General features: G+C 45.6%; 1 protein-coding gene across 1 annotated transcript in view; it reads left to right on the plus strand.

The window, feature by feature from the left end:
* pcdh15b (protocadherin-related 15b) overlaps positions 1 to 20,443 on the plus strand; it is a 1,616,824-nt gene that overhangs the window by 1,465,027 nt on the left and 131,354 nt on the right. Inside the window, exon 31 of the mRNA XM_078565941.1 lies at positions 6,125 to 6,265. Within this exon, the coding sequence (XP_078422067.1) occupies positions 6,125 to 6,265 (141 nt within the window). The remainder of the gene's footprint in view (positions 1 to 6,124; positions 6,266 to 20,443) is intronic.

Genomic DNA, 20,443 nt, shown 5'->3' on the forward strand with positions numbered 1-20,443 from the left:
ATTGCTAAGCAAGTGCCGCTTGATAGCTCTGTTGATGACCCCTTCCATTGCTTTACTGAAGACTGAGAGTACACTGTTGGGGCGGTAATTGGTCGGGTTGGATTTGTCCTATTTTTTGTGTACAGGACACACTGGGCAATTTTCCACATTGCCGGGTAGAGGCCAATGTTGTATCTGTACTGGAACAGCTTGGCTAAGGGTATGGCAAGTTCTGGGGCACAAGTCTTCAATACTGTTGCCGGAATATTGTCAGGGCCCATAGTCTTGGTAATATCCAGTGCCTTCAGCCATTTCTTGATGTCACATGGAGTGAATCGAATTGGTTGAAGACTGGCATCTGTGATGCTGGGGACCTCCGGAGGAGGCTGAGATGGATCATCCACTTGACATTTCTGGCTGAAGATCATTGCGAATGCTTCAGCCTTATCTTTTGCACTGATCTGCTGGGCTCCCCCATCATTGAGGATGGGAATATTTGTGGAGCCTCCTCCTCCAGTGAGTTGTTTAATTGTCCACTATCACTCACGACTGGATGTGGCAGGACTGTAGAGCTTAGATTTGATCTGTTGGTTGTGGGATCGCTTATCCCTGTCTATCACTTGCTGCTTATGCTGTTTGGCACGCAAGTAGTCCTGTGTTATATCTTCACTAGGTTTCATCTCACTTTTAGGTATGCCTAGTGTTGCTCCTGGCATGCCCTCCTGCACTCTTCATTGAACCAAGGTTGATCCCCTGGGTTGATGGTAATGGTAGAGTGGGCGTTATGCAGGGCTATGAAGTTACTGATTGTGCTCGAGTACAATTCTGCTGCTGTTGATGGCCCACATCACCTCTTGGATGCCCAGTCTTGAGTTGCTAGATCTGTTCAAAATCTATCCCATTTAGCATGGTGGTAATGCCACACAACACAATGGAGGGTATCCTCATTGTGAAGGCGGGACTTCATTTCCACAATGACTGTGCTGTGGTCACTCCTTCTGATACTGTCATGGACAGATGCATCTGCGGCAGTTTGGTGAGGATGAGGTCAAGTATGCTTTTCCCTCTTGTTGGTTCCCTCACCTCCTGCCACAGACCCAGTCTCGAAGTTATGTCATTTAGGACTCTGCCAGCTCAGTCAGTAGTGGTGCTACTGAGCCACTCTTGATGATGGGCATTGAAGTCCCCCACCCAGAGTACATTCTGTGCCCTTGTCAACCTCAGTGCTTCCTCCAAGTGATGTTCAACATGGAGTAGCACTAATTCATCAGTTGAGCGAGGGCGGTACATGGTAATCAGCAGGAGGTTTCCTTGCCCATGTTTGACCTGATGCCATGAGACTTCATGGTGTCCAGAGTCGACATTTAGGACTCCCAGGGCAACTCGCTCCTGACTGTATACTACTACGCCGTCACCTCTGCTGGACCTGTCCTGCTGGTGGGACGACATACCCAGGGATAGTGATGACCGGGACATTATCTGTAAGGTATGATTCCGTGAGGATGACTTTGTCAGGCTGTTGCTTGACTAGTCTGTGAGACAGCTAGATACTAGCCCAGATGTTCGTAAGGAGGACTTTGCAGGGTTGACAGGGCTGAGTTGCTGTTGTCATTTCCGGCGCCTAGGTCGATGCCCGGTGCTACGTCTAGGTGCTGTCCCTTCGCTGGTACCGGCACCTGAGACAGCCTGCTGACTGTGCTGTTCTTTTGGCTTCTGTGACCTTGGCGGCTGCCCTCTGGCCCATGGAGCCTTTGATGACCCCACCTGGGAGGGAGTAACCAGTTCCACAGCTGGCTTCTCCCCAATCGCCGCAGCCTCATCGGATGCCATGGTCACTGGCAGAGGGGCGGAGGAGCTGCTGCCCTCATCCGGAGTGTCCTGAGAGGAGCCTGCAGAGATGACTGGCAGCTGCTGCGACGACGTGAGGTCGCTTCGGACCTCCCTGCTCACCGTAGATGGATGGGCACTGAGCTGGGATACTTGGTGCCCAAACCATCTGCCACACGGGCAATGACCACCTGAGGCCAATGCCGCTGTGAGGGCTTGCAGGTCCGAGTGCAACCCCAGGAGGCCCTGATTGTTTTCCTGGCGGAGCCTCTCCACGAGAGTCGCCACTCACTCCATGGAGGAAGCATGGCATTCGGTAATGAGGCTCATTGCATCGGCTCCACGTGGACTCCTCCAGCACGGGCACCATGCCACACATAGCCTCATGTATCTCCGCCAGATCCTCCCGCATACCCTGCTGCACTTCTAGCGTTTGATGCCTCACAGACGACTCCAGAGGCACATCATCAGCCACCGATCGAGCAGGTTCCCAGAAGTCCTCCGAATGCTGGCGCCCTAGGCACTCTCTGTCTCAGCCCACACCTCAAGCGAGTGTGAAGTGCCCTCACCGCCATGCTCCGGGACACTAGCCAAGATCTAATTCCCACCGAAGCGCTGGTATCTGTGCTGGCACCTGCCTGGCAGAGATGGTGTGACACTGGTGAGTCGATTTCCTATGTGCCCTCAGGCATAAGAGATGGGCCCTCTGCCTCCTCCTCCCGGCCCTGCTCCGGTGATGCTGAAAGAAAGAACAAGGACATTTGATTAGTTAAAGTGGAGACAATGTCAATGTCCCCGGATCATTACGCGCTCATCCTTCCATAATCAATGGTCAACCCATGTTGCAAACTTCAATCACTGAGCATTCAGCAGTGCCATGGCTGCTGGGACACACATGGTAACCTCAGTGCTCGTGAAACATACCTCCCCATGGCACCCCAGCCTCACCGCCACCAGTGGACCTGGGTGCATGCGCCTCTTCAGATCCATGGCCTGCTGCTCAAAGGTGTCAGGATCGCCAACTGGGCCTGGCCTCCGCCAGTCCACATCCGCTCGGCAGAATTATGCACCGTCTTCTCCTAAAAAGGAGGGAGGAGCATTGATTAGTCCAGCCTGCACCTGAATTCCCATCGCATCCCTGCCACTCGAACCAGAGAGGGACATTGCAGGACTCCAGTGCATCGTCACCCCGCAGCTGCTGCACACTCACCCAAAGAAGACATGGCTGATCGCCCCCCCCCCCGCCTTGCACAAATGCTGCCTCCTTCACATGTGGCACCACAAGGTGTAACCTTGCTAAGCAAGGAGGCACAAGTACGTGGAGCGCAAAGACCAGCAGGTAGATTGGTGCCCTGCCACCTGGAAGCTCCCCACCCAGCATGTTAGCACCCTGACTTTGACATGCTTCCCAGTTCCAGCACTATGCCTAGGTGCAGGTCCTTGAATTTCACCTTCATTCTATACTCTGAGTGTCAGTGTCACACATGCTGCAGATGCAGAACCCATCTTAGCTCAACCCTCTCAGGGTGAACTAGACATGGGCGATATCTGCTGGCCCATCCAGTGAGGGATACATGCCATGAAGATTCAATGCCGTTACTGTACTCAGAGTTGCTGGGTGGGTTGTGGGGGGCGGTGGGCGGTGGTGGGGTTGGGGGAAAGGGTGACAGCTGCATTAAATGACCTCAGGCAGCATGGTACTCACCCTTCCCGAGCACAGGAGGTCGTTGAATCTTTTACGGCACTGGATCCATGTGCGTTGCAGCACATCATAGATGCTCACACTCTCGACCACCTCCTTCTACGCACAATTGGCCAGGTGGAGAGACATCCGCCTCCCGTCCCTCGGAATCAGGACCTCCTGCCATGCTGCCACCTCCTCCAGGAGGACAGCTAGGCACTCATCTGAGAAACAAGGGGCACACTGCCCCGCTACCCTATCATCCAGCCTGGCCTGCCCTGCTGGCCTACCCTCTGGCCTGGCCTGCCCCATTGGCCTACCCTCCGGACTTGCGTGCTGCACAATAGCCCCCTGCTGAGCTCTTCTGCCAGCCGCTGTGAGCAGCCTTGCAAGGGCTGCCAGGCCTTCATTTAAACAGGCTGCCGGGTCGCCGCCTGCCCACTCCCGCTATCCTTGGAAGTCAAGTAATACGCTGGGCAGGCCTTAATTGGCCCGCCCACATGAAATGGTGGCGCGAACCTGATCACGGGCAGTGATCCGGTGCGCGCCTGCCTGCACCTGCTCCCGCACAACATGGGGAATATTCTCCCCCGGGTCTCAGTCCTGTACTATGTGACAACAGAAAATATGTGGCCGCCCCTCCAATCTCATGGTGAGTAATCTAAAATCCGGGAAAATCCAAAATCCAGCACGGTCTTGTTCAGGAGGGTGCCAGATTTTGGACAGTAGATCTGAACATTTTCATAGCGTATAATGTACAACATTATCTGTCTTGGTGTATTCCTAGTGATTTGCTTGTCATCTGTACGAGTATGATCATAACATACGCTCTTTCCTCTTCCTACGACTTAAATTTTTTAATTAATTCATGGGATGTAGGCATCATTGGCAAGGCTAACATTTATTTGACCATCACTAATAGCCCTTGAAAAGACATTGCTGAGGCTGCCTTCTTGAACAACTACAGCCCAGGTAATGTAGAGGTACACCAACAATGTTGTTAGGGAGGGACTTCCAAGATTTTGACCCAGTAACAGTGACAGATATATTTCCAAGTCAGGCTGGTGTGTGACTTGGCAGGCATTGGTGTTCCCATGCACCTTTTTCCTTTTGTTCTTCTGGGTGGTAGGTGTAGTCCAAGGAGCCTTAGCGTATTGCTGCAGCGCATCTTGAAGATGGTACACACTGTTGCCACTGTGCACCAGTGGTGGATGGAGTGAATGTTTTAGGGAGTGGACGGGGTTCAATCATATTGTGTTTCTTGAGTGTTGTTGGAGCTGCACTCATCCAGGCAATGGGGACTGTTCCATCATACTCCTGCCTTGTAGATGGTGGACAAGCTTTGGGGAAGCAGGATGATAGATACTCACCACAGAATTCCCAACCTCTGACCTGTTCTTGTAGCCAAAGTATTTGTATGGCTGGTCCAGTTTAATTTCTGGTTATTAGTGCCCCCCAGGGTGTTGATAGAGGGGATTCACTGATAGTGGTGCCATTGAATGTCAAGAGTATCTAACTGTCTTGTTGAAGATGGTCGTTGCCTGAGAATACAACTCCAACAATCAGCACACACCACCACATCTTCCCAGAACAGTAGAATGCAGCCACATGGAGAACTGCCACTGAACAATGAGCTATCAGTGGGCACATCTGAAATGAAGGCAACTGAAATGCACTGATGATCTAACTTCAGTTCTCGTTTAGTTCAAATGCTAAATCTTAAACATGCATTCATACTGGTATATGTACATAGTTAAAAATGCTACATGATCTGCTCTAATCATATATAGTTTGAAAGGAGAAATTTTAATAGCATATTACATTTAAAGGTCTGTATGCTATATCATTTTTCTTACAGTTCAGTGAATAGCACTATTCTTCCTCATAGGAATTATCTTTTATGCATATATATCAATGTTTAATGTATCACACCAAAATGTTGTCCAATTGCACAGAAATATATAAAACAAATTAAACAAAATAACCTTAATCATATATTGGTTATATAAATCTGATCCAAGACTCAGGAGCATTGAATTTTGGACTAAACTACCCCTTGCATCAGACTCATAAGTGACTTGCAATTATGGCTAATGTTGTTACTTACTTCTGCTATTTTGCCCAGCTTTCTTTACATTGAAATGAATGGCATGAACATTGAGCTTTATAACTAGTGGGGGATCTGCACTGCCAGATTACAGCAATGAAAGTGGACATTTACCACTATATTTTTCTATGTGAGCCTGCACTCTGAAATTAATTGGGAAACTTGGAAGCGGGATGCTAATGCCATGGCTGAGTAAAAGAACCACGGTGAAGGTGGCCTCATTAACAAAAAGGTTCCTGACCCACTGCTGGTCTCCCTTTGCAAGTGGGTCTATTATCATGAAATCCCACCTCAGGTCTCTCCCCGTCCCTTTATACTCAGCGAGTTTCTTCTGCCCTGTTCTCTTACTGTGCAGCATGACTGGCGTCAGAGCGCTTGATGATTAAAGGTGAAAGTTTGAGAATTGGAAGGTGCTCCTTTGATAAATTTCTCATCTTGTAACATCTTAAAACAAATCAAAAGTAATTCAAGTTATTAAAATCTGCTGCTGTGTTTTGAGTAAATAACATATTAAGCATTTCCGGTTTCAGGAGTATTTAAAATCAACAATCAGACAGGAGTCATCACAACAAATAAAACGTTGGACTATGAATCTGTAAAAGACTACGAAATTAGAATCCAGGCAGATTCATTGCTGTTCTTCAGATCAAACCTGAGGGTTCCTTCAAGAAGTAAGTCAAGTTGATTACATTTACTTTTGTTTCTAAATTAAATATTATAGTTTAGTCCCTGGATTTCATGTGAGTAGTGTGAAGTGTGAAGGATAATTTTCCAAATATGTTCTTACAATGTTGAGGTAAGTTAACTTCTTGGTTGGCAAGTGATCCACAAAGCTTTCAGCCTTTCAAATGCTCCTCAGTGACACCAGCTGCTCAGAAACCTTGGGCTGAATTTTCCGTTCGTTGGGCGGGCGAGGCTGACCCAATCGCGGGCAGGCGCGGACCTGATCGCCGCCGGTGATAGGGGCCGCGGAGCCATTTTACGTGGGCGGGCCAATTAAGGCCCGCCCAGCGTGACGTCCACACATAAGCGCTATGTGCTCCCTGTGCAGGCGGGGGGAATGCCTAAAATCGAAAGTGCGCTCTTTGGCACAATGTCACATAAGTTGGGACATGTTCATAATTTCCATAACAACTTTATTAAAATTTTTAAAACCCTACATGAAACCTCATCCCGCTGGTGGATGAGGTTTCATGTTTTTTCTATTTGCCGCTGGGGCTCCTGGCCTGCCCGCCAACAGGTCCTTTATTTGCTTAATTGATCCTGTCAATAGCCTCAATTGGCCATTGACAGGTCAGTGGGCGCGCAGCTGATTTTGCTGCGCCCCCACCTTCCTGAAAATTTAAATCGGGCAGGGTGACGTCGGGGATTCTGCCCAATGACGCGTCATTTTACGTGTCGGCGAGCCGGCCCCGCCCCCCCCCGCTCACCGACGGTAAAATACTGCCTCTTGAGTTTGAGCAGTCAGAGACACTTTCTGCACATGTAGATGTCCAGGGCACACAAAGCATCCTAGACTTCACACATGGCACAGGGCTTGTTTGCCTGTATGCGCAATGGCACTGGCTGACTCAGTCTTGGAAATGAGGCCTCAACCTGGCATTAGGCTGCTTATACGCATATGTTACGAACCTAATGTCTGGCTCAGGCATGGGTGATAGATGCCTATTTCTTTCCTTTCCCAATATGGTTGGCTGAGGAATATCCATGTGGAAATATGTGCACAATATTGAGTGCTTAGGCAGCTAGTTAATGCCCCAAAAATGGGCTCTGTGCAAGCAACTTTACAGACCCACATCTTGATGTTCCTATATAATATTGACTCCTAAAACTCCCTTTAGAGCCTACCATTTTATCATATATTCTACAATTCAGAGATACCAAAATGCAGAGTTAGGATTATGGACAAATATGCAAAAGCAATTCTGTGAAGAAACTTGCAGAGACCTGGGAATGCTTACCTATTGGATAATCACGAGGATTGATATGTGTATTCATTTGAGAGAAAAATCTAAAAATTTTAAAGTCATTAGCTAGCATCAGTAGATAAGCAAATTATTTGGAAGAATTAAGAGTTGTATTTGACTCAAACCATTAACTCTTTCTCTTTCCACAGATGTTGTCAGACCTGCTGAGCAATTTAGCACTTTCTGTTTTTATTTCAGATTTCCAGCATCTGCAGTATTTTGCTTTTATTTCAGTAATTCAGTAGTTCTGCAGGAGAGGGATGTTGCATGATTTGATCTTGCATTGTGCTGAGGGCTAAACACTGGCACAAGTGAAATATCATCTTAACAAGTAGTTAAATATTGAAGTGCAATTCGCTGGTGTTTTTAAAGTCTTTTATTCAAAGCCTTTGAAAAATTTACCTTCCCAGAAACCAAAATATCAGAATGATAAGTAGTCCGTGGAAACTACAGTATTCTTATTATGTTGCTATGAGTAGAACTTGGACTGGGAACCATTCTCTTGTGTAGAAGCATTGAGTTTGACACAAGAAGCAATTTGTGTATGTTTTATTACGAATGTAAAAAATTATGCAGCGTGATCTGAGTTTTACATTGACACTTTTTTTTGCGTGTTTAGCTTTTATATTTCCAAAGCAATTGTTAGTTAATTTAATTGCCTCATTTTTTTGATTTTTTGAGAGGGGTTTTATTTTATTTCAGAACAGAATAATATCACATATTATTCTCCATAAAGGAGTGCTAGCAGGAAAGTTTCCTCCAAGCATTTATCAGTGCTTTTAAGCCAGCTGAAAGTAAAAAAAAATATTGTGATCGCATTGATCTAGGTAGATGGAAAAGGATATTAGGTGAATTCCAGCAGTTTACAGCGGAATGTAATTTGTGGACTAAATTTAATACTGATCTATTCCAGCTCAGCTAATTTCTGGATGTAAAAGTGGTTTTGTTAGAAAACAGAAATGTAATTTATAATATGGATTTTTTTTGACATTTTTGGAAGGACCCTTCAAGGTGTTTAATTAATGCCCCTTTATGAACATCTGCTCCATCTTTATTTCTCACCAGCCTTCTTGTTAGGGGCTAACCTCACTGATCTCCTTCTTGCCATCTCAAGGGCAATCAGGGATAGGCAATAAATGCCGGCCTAGCCAGCAATGCCCACATCCCATGAAAGCATTAAAAAAAAATCTACCAGTGCTCCCTTGAGCCCCGCCAGCAGCCAACAATTGTCACACCTCTTTGCATTTACCTCAGAAAGTGCATTTGCTGGCAAAGAAGGCCCTTGTTTTGCATAATCTTATAGTGGACCCTGGCTTTGACTGGAGCTTGGTACACAGTTGGTGACATATTTTCGGTTTTTAAGGGCTCCTTATACTTTACACCACCTGTCCTGTCTAAACCGGCACATCAGCAGTGTGGCCCTTATCACACCAAATCACATTTTGGTCTTTACCCCTACTTGCTCTCTTTTAAGCGCCTCACCTTGTTCCACCTCTCTCACCTCTCATTTAGAATCCTCGTTGTCTACTCCTGCATTCGACCACACCATCCCCACCTCAAGCCCCATTCCAAAGCTCTCACCAGTCATTTACTACTTGACTTTCTAAATACCAGTTGCCTCACCTTTGAAACTCCATTCACCAAAATTGTTTTTGAGCTAACAGGTCACACTGGCTTCTGTACAGCTTTGATGTGTTTGTGCCTAGTAAAACCCTTCCTCTCTCCAATCAAGGTCAACTTAGCCATTCATCAGCACACTGGAATACATCAATTGCAGAGGGCCACATTCTCCTCTGCTAAAATTCTCCACTACTCTGGGATCATCTTCAGATCAAAAGTGACCCTTTGCTTTTTGTCTTTACTATCAAGCATCCCTTTAAACCCCTCTCCCATGCTCCCTCCACCCTAACCTCCAGAAAGTGTCATGGACTTCTTTGTTGCTAAAATTGAGAGCACCCATTCATCTTGGGTACCAAGCTAAACTTTCTCCCAGGTGCATCCCTGTCCTAACACTGCACCCACTTCTTTCTCTGCTTTCGCATCTAGCATCACTCATGCCCTCTCCAAGCTTTTTTCTCCTTTCTAAATGTTTTCAATTTTTGCTCAGCATTCATTATTGTCTGATTTACACCTGTGGGAAGTTCCTTGGGATGCTTTACTACATTACAGGTGCTATATTATAGCAAATTGATTTTGTTATTTCTGCTGGAGGGAAGCATGGTAAAGCCTAGACTAACTTGAGCAACGGTTTTCCCTTGCTCCTAAACCAAGTATAAATCTTTATACCTATCTTCCTCATGATTAAGATTGGGAGTTCGCTGTGTGAAAGAATATGGGTTGCAAATCCATGCTTTAATTCACATTGGGATATGGATGAGCTAAGGGAAGGTTCTTGGTGTAATTTTAATCCTGTCTGTCTTAATTCATCCATGTGAGTATGACCAGTACTGCAGGGGCAGAATTTCACAACCCCCGCCACTCACCCTGCAGCCCCCCACCAACCGCCCACCCCATGCCACTGCAAGAATTCACTGGCAGCTGATAGACCTCCAAAAAAGCCTGCTCTGCAGTGATAACATGCTGCCAGCAGACTAAACAGGCTGAGAATGGGACTTCCGCCCCTCAATGGGAGGAATTCCTGCCCTTGAGAGCTGGCTGTTAATCTGACTGGCTGGCAAATCTAGCAGTCCCAGTTGCGTCAGAACTGAGTAGTGGGCGTGAATGGAAGTGAAAGCACCTCCGTGACGAAGAGAAGATGGTGCAGGAGCCGGGTAAGTCATAGCTGTTTTGGGCAGGGAGGGATCGGGCAGCCTAGGGGAGGGGAATGAGTTTTGGAGGCCAGACAGGAGGTTCAAAGGGGAGAGGGGCTAACATCTTTGGGTAGGGGGTTATCTCTGATGCGCAAAGGGCACCTCCCCAAATGCTGTGCCTCCCTTCCTTCCCGCCTTTATGAGTTTTATTTTTTAAAGGCAGGCTCCGCAATCTTGCCCAACTGCCGATGCTAACTGGCGTGGTCAGCGCGATATATGGGTCAATTGGATTGGTAATTAATTATTTAAAAAATAATGGGTGGGCTGCTGATTTTGGCGGGTTTGAGATGCCAGGACGGTAGGGTAAAAATGTAAGTATGACCTTCGGGGCGGTGCTTCCAATAGGCATGGGAATCCGCAAAGGAGGTTCCACCCTCCACCCCCCCCGCCATGCTCGATATCACCCAGTGTAGCGAAAGCTGCTGGCCTTTCCACATGGCATGGCCCTACCCTGCCGTGGGTAAAATACCAGCAGGGGTGAGATGAGGCCCTTAATTCCTTAATTGGCTATTAATTAACCATTTAAGTGCCTCAATAAGCCCAAGGGTGGGCGGGCCGCCCAACAACTGCACTGCCTCCCATAAAATTTCATAAATGTCAGGAGCAGATGGGTAGGCAATGGGAAGGCCACTCAATGGGTTTTATGAGCTCACTGCTTTCAAACCTGCCAGCAGGGAGCATGAAATCCAGCCCATTATCTCTGTTTCTCTCTCTACAGGTGCAGTCAAACTTGATGAATATTTCTAGCATTTTTTATTTTTATTACAGCTTTGTATTGTTTTAGTTTGCTGCAGAGCAATTTAGAATACACCATCTGGCCTTCTCTGATAGGCTCACCACTAGTTCACTTCTGTGGAAGGTTTCTCTTGGAATGGGAAACCATTTACTAATAGCTAATCTGTATCCCTCAACATTGCTGGCTAGTGCAAACTGTCAAAATTATGCTAGTTATGTCAGTTGAACATTCTTAATATGTTTTGTATATAGCGACATTTGGCACTGTTTTAACAAAACTGTTCAATCATTTGTTTTTATGTTAATTTGTGTTAATGACTTCACTGAAATAATTGACAAGAAAATGTTAAACAAGCCCACTAAGTCTTGGTCCTCAGTCAATTATAGGCTCCATTATCTTTTGTTTCCCTTCCACATTCCTTGTTAATAGAGAGGACAGACCTTTACACGGTTGTCAATCTGTTCATGTTTCGACTGATGCTTGATGACGTAATCACTTTGATCTGGTACCCTTCAAACTTGGTTGGGTTCTACACAATGGACCTTTATCCTTCACCGTGTCAGCATCATATTGTAGAATTGGAAGCTTGTTTAGGGGTTTTATTCTTAAATATTTATTTAATAATTTATCTAAAGCAAGATTCTAAGTTACATTTTCTGAATATAATTTAAGAGAAAGAAAGGCCTAAATGTCAGCCATCTAAAACGTTTAACCAGATTTAAAAATCTGTACTTAAAATTGTACTTTCAATCTTTACAATTTCATTAACCAGTACTTACAACCTTTATATTGAATTTATTTCTTCAATTTTTGCAAGGGAGCATGAAAGACAAGGATATATTGCGAAAACTGCTTCACTCTTCTAATTTCATTGGAACAGGAATTTTGTGACAAAAAAAAAATGTTTCAAGCAGCAAGAAAAATAAATCTCCAGACTGTAATCAGGAGAATAGTAACTTGTCTTCTTTATTGCTCCCTGCTGCCACCGCTCCCAGACATTGTATATAAAACGCCAGCTGAGCCAGCACACTAAGTGCCACGTGCTGATTTAAGGAGCAAAATTTTAATTACGTGAAATGCACAGCTAGGGGAAAACAACATTATGCAATACAGCTTGCAATTTGCACCAAGTCTGCCCAAAAACTGATGTTATTTTTGGCAGGAGGAAATTTTATGCTTAACATTGGACCTATTATTGCTCTTTTGCCCTTTCATTCAAAGCTTTTTCATTTTAGTATCGTCCTCGATCCTTCCATCTCTCCCCGAGCTTCAGTGATTTATGTTGGTGTAGCATCCCATGTATGAGAGTGGTCTTCTAAGCCCTAGACCAAGTGGCCATTCTTTACTAAATGAAGCCTATGCAATGACTATTGGCAGTAGCTGCCAGATAGGGTAGCAGCACCCCCATCTGATTCCAAGGCTGTCATCGTGTTACGTGCACATATTCATTTCCAGCAAGAGGCACAGAGCAGTGACAGGAGCGGAAACTCAATTTGATGTTTTAGTCTTCAAAAACCCAGAGACTCGAGAGAGCATTTCTGTGCCACCCCAACTGAGACCAGGTAAATCGATGCAGACAAGCGAATAAGCAGAGGCCCTTCCTGATAAATTTAGCGTAGTTACATATCATGTGATCCATTAGCTCACTGAGAAGCCAGGAGTGGAGGATTGCCATTTTTTTTTACACATTATCGGGAAAAGATTTTAACAGCTTTCTTAGGCTCAGTAATTTGTAAGAAACATAAACATTTATATTAATACCACATTTAGGGCAGTATTTTGCCCTGGATGGACCGGCTCGGCGGTGGGGTGGCAGCCAGTCGCTGCCGCTGAAACGGGCCCCGCCGCCATTTTACGTGGTCGGGCTAATTAAGGCCCACCCAGCGGGCTGCCCGACGGGAAACGCCATGCGCGCCCTGTGCGGGCGGGGGGGGATTCCCCAACTGTGAGAGTGCGCTCTTTAACGCATGCGCACGAAAGAGCGCCCATCTCCCTGAGGCTAAGTGCTGCCTCAGGGAGATGCTGAAAGGCTGTGAAACATTAAAAATAGAAAAATTAAAAAATCATTAACATGTCCCCCTCATGTGAAAATGTCACATGAGATGGGACATGTTAATGAAATACACAAAAACTTCATTAAACTTTTTTAAATCCGAAATCAAACCTCATCCAGCCACTGGATGAGGTTTGTTAAAAAATCACTTACCCACCTACCAGTTGGGCCCGTGCACCGAGCCGAAGTTCACACGGGTTCCTCAAAATCCTGGTCAATTGGTGACTTAATGACCTTAACAAGGCCTTTAATTAATGGCGCGCACACGTCGCGCTGCATAGCGCGCCCACCAACCGAAACATCGCAATGCTACGCGCTGACGTTGGGACGCTTGCGTGACGTGAGTGCGCGACATTTTAAGCACTGATAGGCGGGTTCCGCCACCCGCATGTCAGCCAGAAGATTCAACCCTTAATGTTTTTCAACATGTTCACCATTTCTCTTCATGCTACAGATTGTGGTTGCTCAGACAAGACATAAATGTAGTGTACAAGGTAATTTCCAGTGCACAAAAAATTAAAATGATTGTCAATGAAAATATTTTATCATGTCGTGTACCTAGTAGCAGACTTAATTTAGGCTTCGTGAATTCACAAGGCAACAACTAAGTACAGACAAGGAGGCTCTTCAGCCCTTCTTAGTTCATTCATCCTGAATTATCTAAATTCCCCATTTTAAGTATGTTTAAAGCTGCCATGTGTTGAGAGGGTAGAGGTCGTTCCTGGCCTTTCATCACATTTTATCACCCCCCAACATCAGATAGGTGCTCATTTTAAGGAGTGCCTGCAAGAATTGGGCTTTGGGCCCTGAAACTAGTGCCCAACCTCTTTCAGATCGGAGTACAGAGAAAATAAACAGCAAAGAGCAGGGGACATAAGGCAAGATTTTACTTTCCACGCTTCTCCCACCCATGGACCTGAATTTACAATGTAGCCCCTCTGGACAGGAATCAGAAGGACAAGATGCTGGCAGTCATTTCAGTTCCTGTGAGTTGCTTGGGTGCAAAGGTGCAGGTACTCAACCCAGCTGTGGGACGCCCTATGTCTGTGGAGCAATTGGCCTTAAATAACCTGAATCTGAGTTTATTGCAGGCTGAGTTCACTTTGAATGCACAACACCTGCCTGGCCCCTAGGTGCAGGGTGCATAGGAAAGTCAGCCCTTACATGTCAGATCCCTGATTTGCAATAAGATCAAGAGAAATTAGTTTAATGTATTTATCTCCTTTCTTCCCCTCACATTTTCTCTTCTTTATCCTATCACTCCAGTTTTATTGTAAATAAATTACTGTGGAGGACCCAGATATCAGATAATTTTCCAATGACATTGCAACAGCTGGAAATTGCTCTTCATCAATCACCAAGTTTGACCACTGAGAATATAGGTTGGTATATTTGAGGGATATAGAGAGCTGTTAAGTCCAAATCAGATCTGACATTAACAAGGAGGAAATTCACTGAATCCAGAAATATCACAACATCCCTGAACTATCCTGTGGAGACCACCATCCTTCCAGATGAGGACGGGAGTCACTAGGGGTTTCAGAAAGATCTGGTTGTCGTTTACTTCAGTTGAGGGAATACCTGGTCACACATGCTCACCCATTAAGACAATCCAGCAACCACAGAAGATGCTACTGTAGCTGAGTAAAACACATCAGCAGCCAAGAATCCGCCTTTATTCTTTCATCATTCTTTTTGTAATGACTTCCGTAACCCTATTCATAATCAAAAAAAGATATTTATAAAATGGCTTGCATTTATATTGCATTTTTCACTACCTCCCAAAACATTTTATAGCCAACAAAGCACTTGTTTGATGAATAGCCACTGTTGTAACATTGGAAATATGGCAGTTAAGTACAACAAAGTCCCAAAAGCAACAGTTTGATAATGACCAGATAATCTGTTTTGGTGATGTTAGTTGAGGGGTAAATATTGGCCAGTGCACCAAGCAGAATTCCCCTGCTCTTCTTCAAATAGTGCCATGGAATCATAGGGGAGTTGATGGTGTAGTGGTATTGTCGCTGGAACTAGTAATCCAGAGACTCAGGGTAATGCTCTGGGGTCCTGGATTTGAATCCTGCCACAGCAGATGGTGAAATTTAAATTCAATAAAAATCTGGAATTAAAAATCTAACGATGACCATGAAACCATTGTCAATTGTTGTAAAAACCCATTTGGTTCACTGATGTCCTTTAGGGGAGGAAATATGCTGTCCTTATCTGGTCAGGTCTACATGTGACTCCAGACCCAGCAATGTGGTTGACTCTTAAATGCCCCCTGAACTAGGGCAACTAGGGATGGGTAATAAATGCTGGCCTGGCCAGCAACACCCACATCCCATGAACAAATTAAAAAAAACAAAGGGATTCACGCTGGCTGGGCGTTAATTGGCCATCCAGCGTGAAATGGCAGTCAGGGCCCAATCGTGGGTGGCGATCCATTTCACAGCTGCTCCTGCTCACCCCCACCGAGCCCACCTGACGACCGGAAAATCCTGGCCCTGGAGACCAGCAAAGAATAGCATGTGAGGTCAAAAGTGTTATGTTGTTTGTTCAGTAGGCCTCATGAAGAGGTTCTAAGCTTTGTGTGGTTAAACATTAAATGTTTATTGATAACACAAAACATGTACAGATATACAGATGAGAGTCCAGCTAGGGGCTAACTCCATGCTGGCTTCTATACAGGTCCCTGTCCAGCCCACAACTCTCTCTAGTCTCAGGCCATGTGTCTCTTGTGGACAGAACTATAGACAGTCCCACATTAATCCTTGCTATGCCAGATACCCTTATACTACACCTCCCCCATATCTTCATTCAAAATATTTACATTACAATCATGTTTACCCAACTTTTTCACATTATCATTGTGCTACCCTTCGCCCCCTCTCAAGTCCCTGACTTTATAGATTCAGGTGGTCTGGAGGCTTAATGATTCTCCCAGGTCTTGTTCTGGTTGCAGAGGTGGTAGATTTTGTTGATTTGCTCAAACGCCGTTGATTTGGGGGTTGCATCATAGCCTGCCTTTCTGGCACTTGGTTGTCTTTTTCTAATTCTCTTTTTCCGCTCCTTGGAGTTGAACCTCTCCTTGTCAACTTCCCATCTGGTCTGCTCGAGGGCCATTGGCTTATCCGGTTCTTTTCAGAGAGAATGTTCACTCTCTTCGTTCTTGGGTACAGAAGTGTTGTTTAATTTTTTGTGGTCTGTCGTGATCTTTGTGGGAGTTTACATTTCAAAAATGTAATCATCCTTTCCACTTGTTTCAGAATTTCACCCAAATATTTGTTTACTCTCTTCATTTCAAATTCTTTTTCAAGCTTATAAATCTTTTCATTCAGATATACACTACTCTAGTAAGTTTAGTTGTCTTTGTTTCAGGGTTATCTGCAGAACTTTTGTATAAGTTGAACAACTTCGCCTGGACATTCAGTTCTTTTTGAAATCTTTCGTCCATGGTCACTGACTGCTCCTTAGACTCTTTCAATTTACTTGTTCGATCCTGTTTATTAGAATTTACTTTATCTGCTTTCAAAGTCTGGATTTACTCATGCATACTGCACATCTCCTCTTCCATTTTCTTCAGATTGCATTGAAGCTCGAGGATTTAATCAATTTTGGTTGGTAATTCTGCATTCAGGCAACTGTTCTGATTCATCAGCAATACTTTCTCCTTTGTGAGAGCTTCTACTTTCTCATGCCATTCTATGTTCTTGATTTTCATTTCAGCCATTTTGTTTTTCAACAACTCACTGGTTCTCAGTAAGTTTGACGAATCTAGTGCTTTGCCTTCCAGTTCCTTGATCCTCAGTTACAGATTTACATTTTCTGACCTTACTTCGGCCTTTTCTTTCTCACCTGCAGCAGAGCTTTGTCCTGGCTCTGCATTTACATTTCACTGTTAGCCAGGTCTGTCTCCGTTGAAGTTTTATTTGTTCCAGTTCTGTACTGGTGCTACTTATGGCTTCATTATTGACTTAACAGCCTGGAACAATCTAGGACTTTCCCATTGATCATAGTCAGGTGTCTCTGCACTGTTACCTGATGTTGCAGTTCGGGAATCGTTCTAATTGATTCATAGGATGTGGGTGTTGCTGGCTAGGCCAGCATTTACTGCCCCTTCCTAATTGCCATTGAGAAGGTGGTGGTGAGCTGCTGCCTTGTACCACTGCAGTCCATGTAGTGTAGGTACACCCTCATTGGTGTTAGGGAGGGGGTTCCAGACTTTTGACCCATTGACAGTGAAGAAACAGTGATATATTTCCAAATCAGGATGGTGTCTGGCTTGGAGGGGAACTTCTAGGTGGTTGTGTTCCCATATAACTGCAGCCCATGCCCTTCTAGATGGCAGCAGTCGTGGGTTTGGAAGGTGCTGTCTAAGGAGCTTTGGTGAATTCCTGCAGTGCACCTGGTAGATAGTACACACTGCTGCCACTGTGAGTCGGTGGTGGATGGAGTGAATGTTTGTGGATGTGGTGCCAATCAAGCAGACTGCTTTCTCCTGGATGGTGTCAAGCTTCTTGAGTGTTGTCGGAGCTGCACTCATCCAGGCAAGTGGAGAGTATTCCGCCACACTCTTGACTTGTGTCTTGTAGATGGTGGACAGGAGGTCAGGAGGTGAATTACTTACCACAGGATTCCTAGCCTCTTTCCTGCTCTTGTAGCCACAATATTTATGTGGCTAGTCAAGTTCAGTTTCAGGTCAATGCTAACCCCAGAATGTTGATAGCGGGGTTTCAGCAATGGTAATGCCATTGAATGGCAAGGGGCGATGGTTGGATTATCTCTTGTTGGAGATGGTCATTGCCTGGCACTTATGTGGCATGTATGTTACTGGATATTGTCCAGTCTTGCTGCATTTGGACATGGACTGCTTCAGTATCTGAGGAGTCATGAATGGTGCTGAATGTAGTGCAATCATCAGCGAACATCCCCACTTCTGACCTTATGACGAAAGGAACATCATTGATGAAGCACCCAAAGATAGTTGGGCCTAGGACACTACCCTGAGGAACTCCTGCAGTGAAGTCCTGCAACTGAAATTATTGATCTCCAACAACCACAGCCATCTTTCTTGGTGCTAGGTATGACACCGACCAATAGAGAGTATTCCCCTGTTCCCATTGACTCAAGTTTTGCTTGTGCTTCTTGATGCCACACTCGGTCAAATGCTGCCTTGATGTCAAGGGCAGGCACTCTCACCTCACCTCGGGAGTTCAGCTCTTTTGTCCATATTTGAACCAAGGCTGTAATGAGGTCAGCAGCTGAGTGGCCCTGGTGGAACCCAAACTGGGCATCAGTGAGCAGGTTATTGCTGAGCAAGTGCCATTTGATAGCACTGTTGATTACCCCTTCCATTATTTTAGTGATGATGGAGAGTAGACTGATGGGGCGGTAATTGGTCAAGTTGGATTTGTTTTGCTTTTTGTGTACAGGACATACCTGGGCAATTTTCCACATTGCTGGGTAGATGCCAGTGTTGTAGTTGTACTGGAATAGCTTGGCTAGGGGCACGGCAAGTTCTGGAGCACAAGTCTTTAGCACTATTACCTGGATATTAGCAAGGCCCATAGCTTTGCAGTATCCAGTGCCTTCAGTTGTTTCTTAATATCACATCGGCTGAATCAAATTGGCTGAAGACTGGCATCTGTGATGCTGGGGATCTCTGGAAGAGGCTGAGATGGATCATCTACTTGACACTCCTGGCTGAAGATTGTTGCAAATGTTTCAGCCTTATCTCTTGCACCGATGTGCTGTGCTCCTGCATCATCAAGGATGGTGATATTTGTGGAGCCTCCTCCTCCAGTGAGCTGTTAAATTGTCCACCACCATTCACAACTGGATGCAGCAGGACTACAGAGCTTAGATCTGACCCATTGGTTGTGAAATCACTTAGTTCTGTCTACCGCTTGCTGCTTATGCTGTTTGGCACGCAAGTAGTCCTGTGTTGTAACTTCACCGTGTTGCCACACCATTTTTAGCTATGCCTGGTGCTGATCCTGGCATGTCCTCCTGCACTCTTCATTGAATCAGGTTGATCCCCTTGCTTGATGGTAATGGTAGAGTGGGGGATATGCCGGGCCAGGAGGTTACAGATTGTATTTGAATGCAGTTCTGCTGCTGCTGATGGCCCACAGTGCCTCATGGTTGTTCTGTCTTGAGTTGATTGATTTGTTCAAAATCTACCCTATTTATCATGGTGGTAATGCCACATGACACAGTGGAGGGTATCCTCAATGTGAAGACAGGAATTCGCCTCCACAAGGACTCCTACCGATACTACCAAGGACAGATACATCTGCAGCAGGCAGATTGGTGAGGATGAGGTCAAGTATGTTTTTCCCTCTGGTTGGTTCCCTCACCACCTGTTGCAGACCCAGTCTAGCAACTATGCCCTATAGGACTTTGCCAGCTTGGTCTTAGTACTACCATCCAACCACTCTTGGTGATGGGCATTGAATTCCCCCCCACCCAGAGTACATTCTGCACCCTTGTCACCCTCAGCGTTTCCTCCAAGTGGTGTTCAACATGGAGGAGGACTGATTCATCAGCGGAGGGTGCGGGGTTAGTGGGTGGGGGGGAGCGGTACATAGTAATCAGTTTTCCTTGCCTACATTTGACGTGATGCCATGAGACTTCATGGGGTCTGGAGTCGATGATGAGGACTCCCAGGGCAACTCCCTCCTGACTGTATACCATTGTGCCCCCACCTTTGCTGGGTCTGCTCTGTGGTGGATCAGGACATGGTGATGGTGGTGTCTGTGACATTATATGTTAAGGTATGATTCCGTGAGGATGACTATGTCAGGCTTTTGCTTGACTAGTCTGTGAGCCAGCTCTCCCAATTTTGGCACTGGCTCCCAGATGTTAGTAAGGAGGACTTTGCAGGGTTGACAGGCTGAGCTTGCTGTTGTCATTTCCGGTGCCTAGATCGATGCTGGTTGGTCCATCCAGTTTTATTACTTATCGATCTTCTAGCGGTTTGATACAAAGGAGTGGCTTGCTAGGAGATTTCAGAGGCCATTTAAGAGTCAACCACATTGCTGTGGGTCTGGAGTCACATGGAGGCCAGCTCAGGTAAGGATGGAGATTTCCTTAAAGGATGTTAGTGAACCAGATGGGTCTTTTTTTAAACAACAATCGACAATAGTTTCATGGTCATCATTAGGCTTTTAATTCCACATATTTATTGACAATTCAAATTCCACCATCTGCCGTTATGGGATTCAAACACGGGTCCCTAGAGCATTACCCTGGGTCTCTGGATTACTAGTCCAGTGACAGTA

The sequence above is a fragment of the Cetorhinus maximus genome, chromosome 20, assembly GCF_964194155.1.
Source record: "Cetorhinus maximus chromosome 20, sCetMax3.hap1.1, whole genome shotgun sequence".
Classification (NCBI taxonomy): Eukaryota; Metazoa; Chordata; class Chondrichthyes; order Lamniformes; family Cetorhinidae; genus Cetorhinus; species Cetorhinus maximus.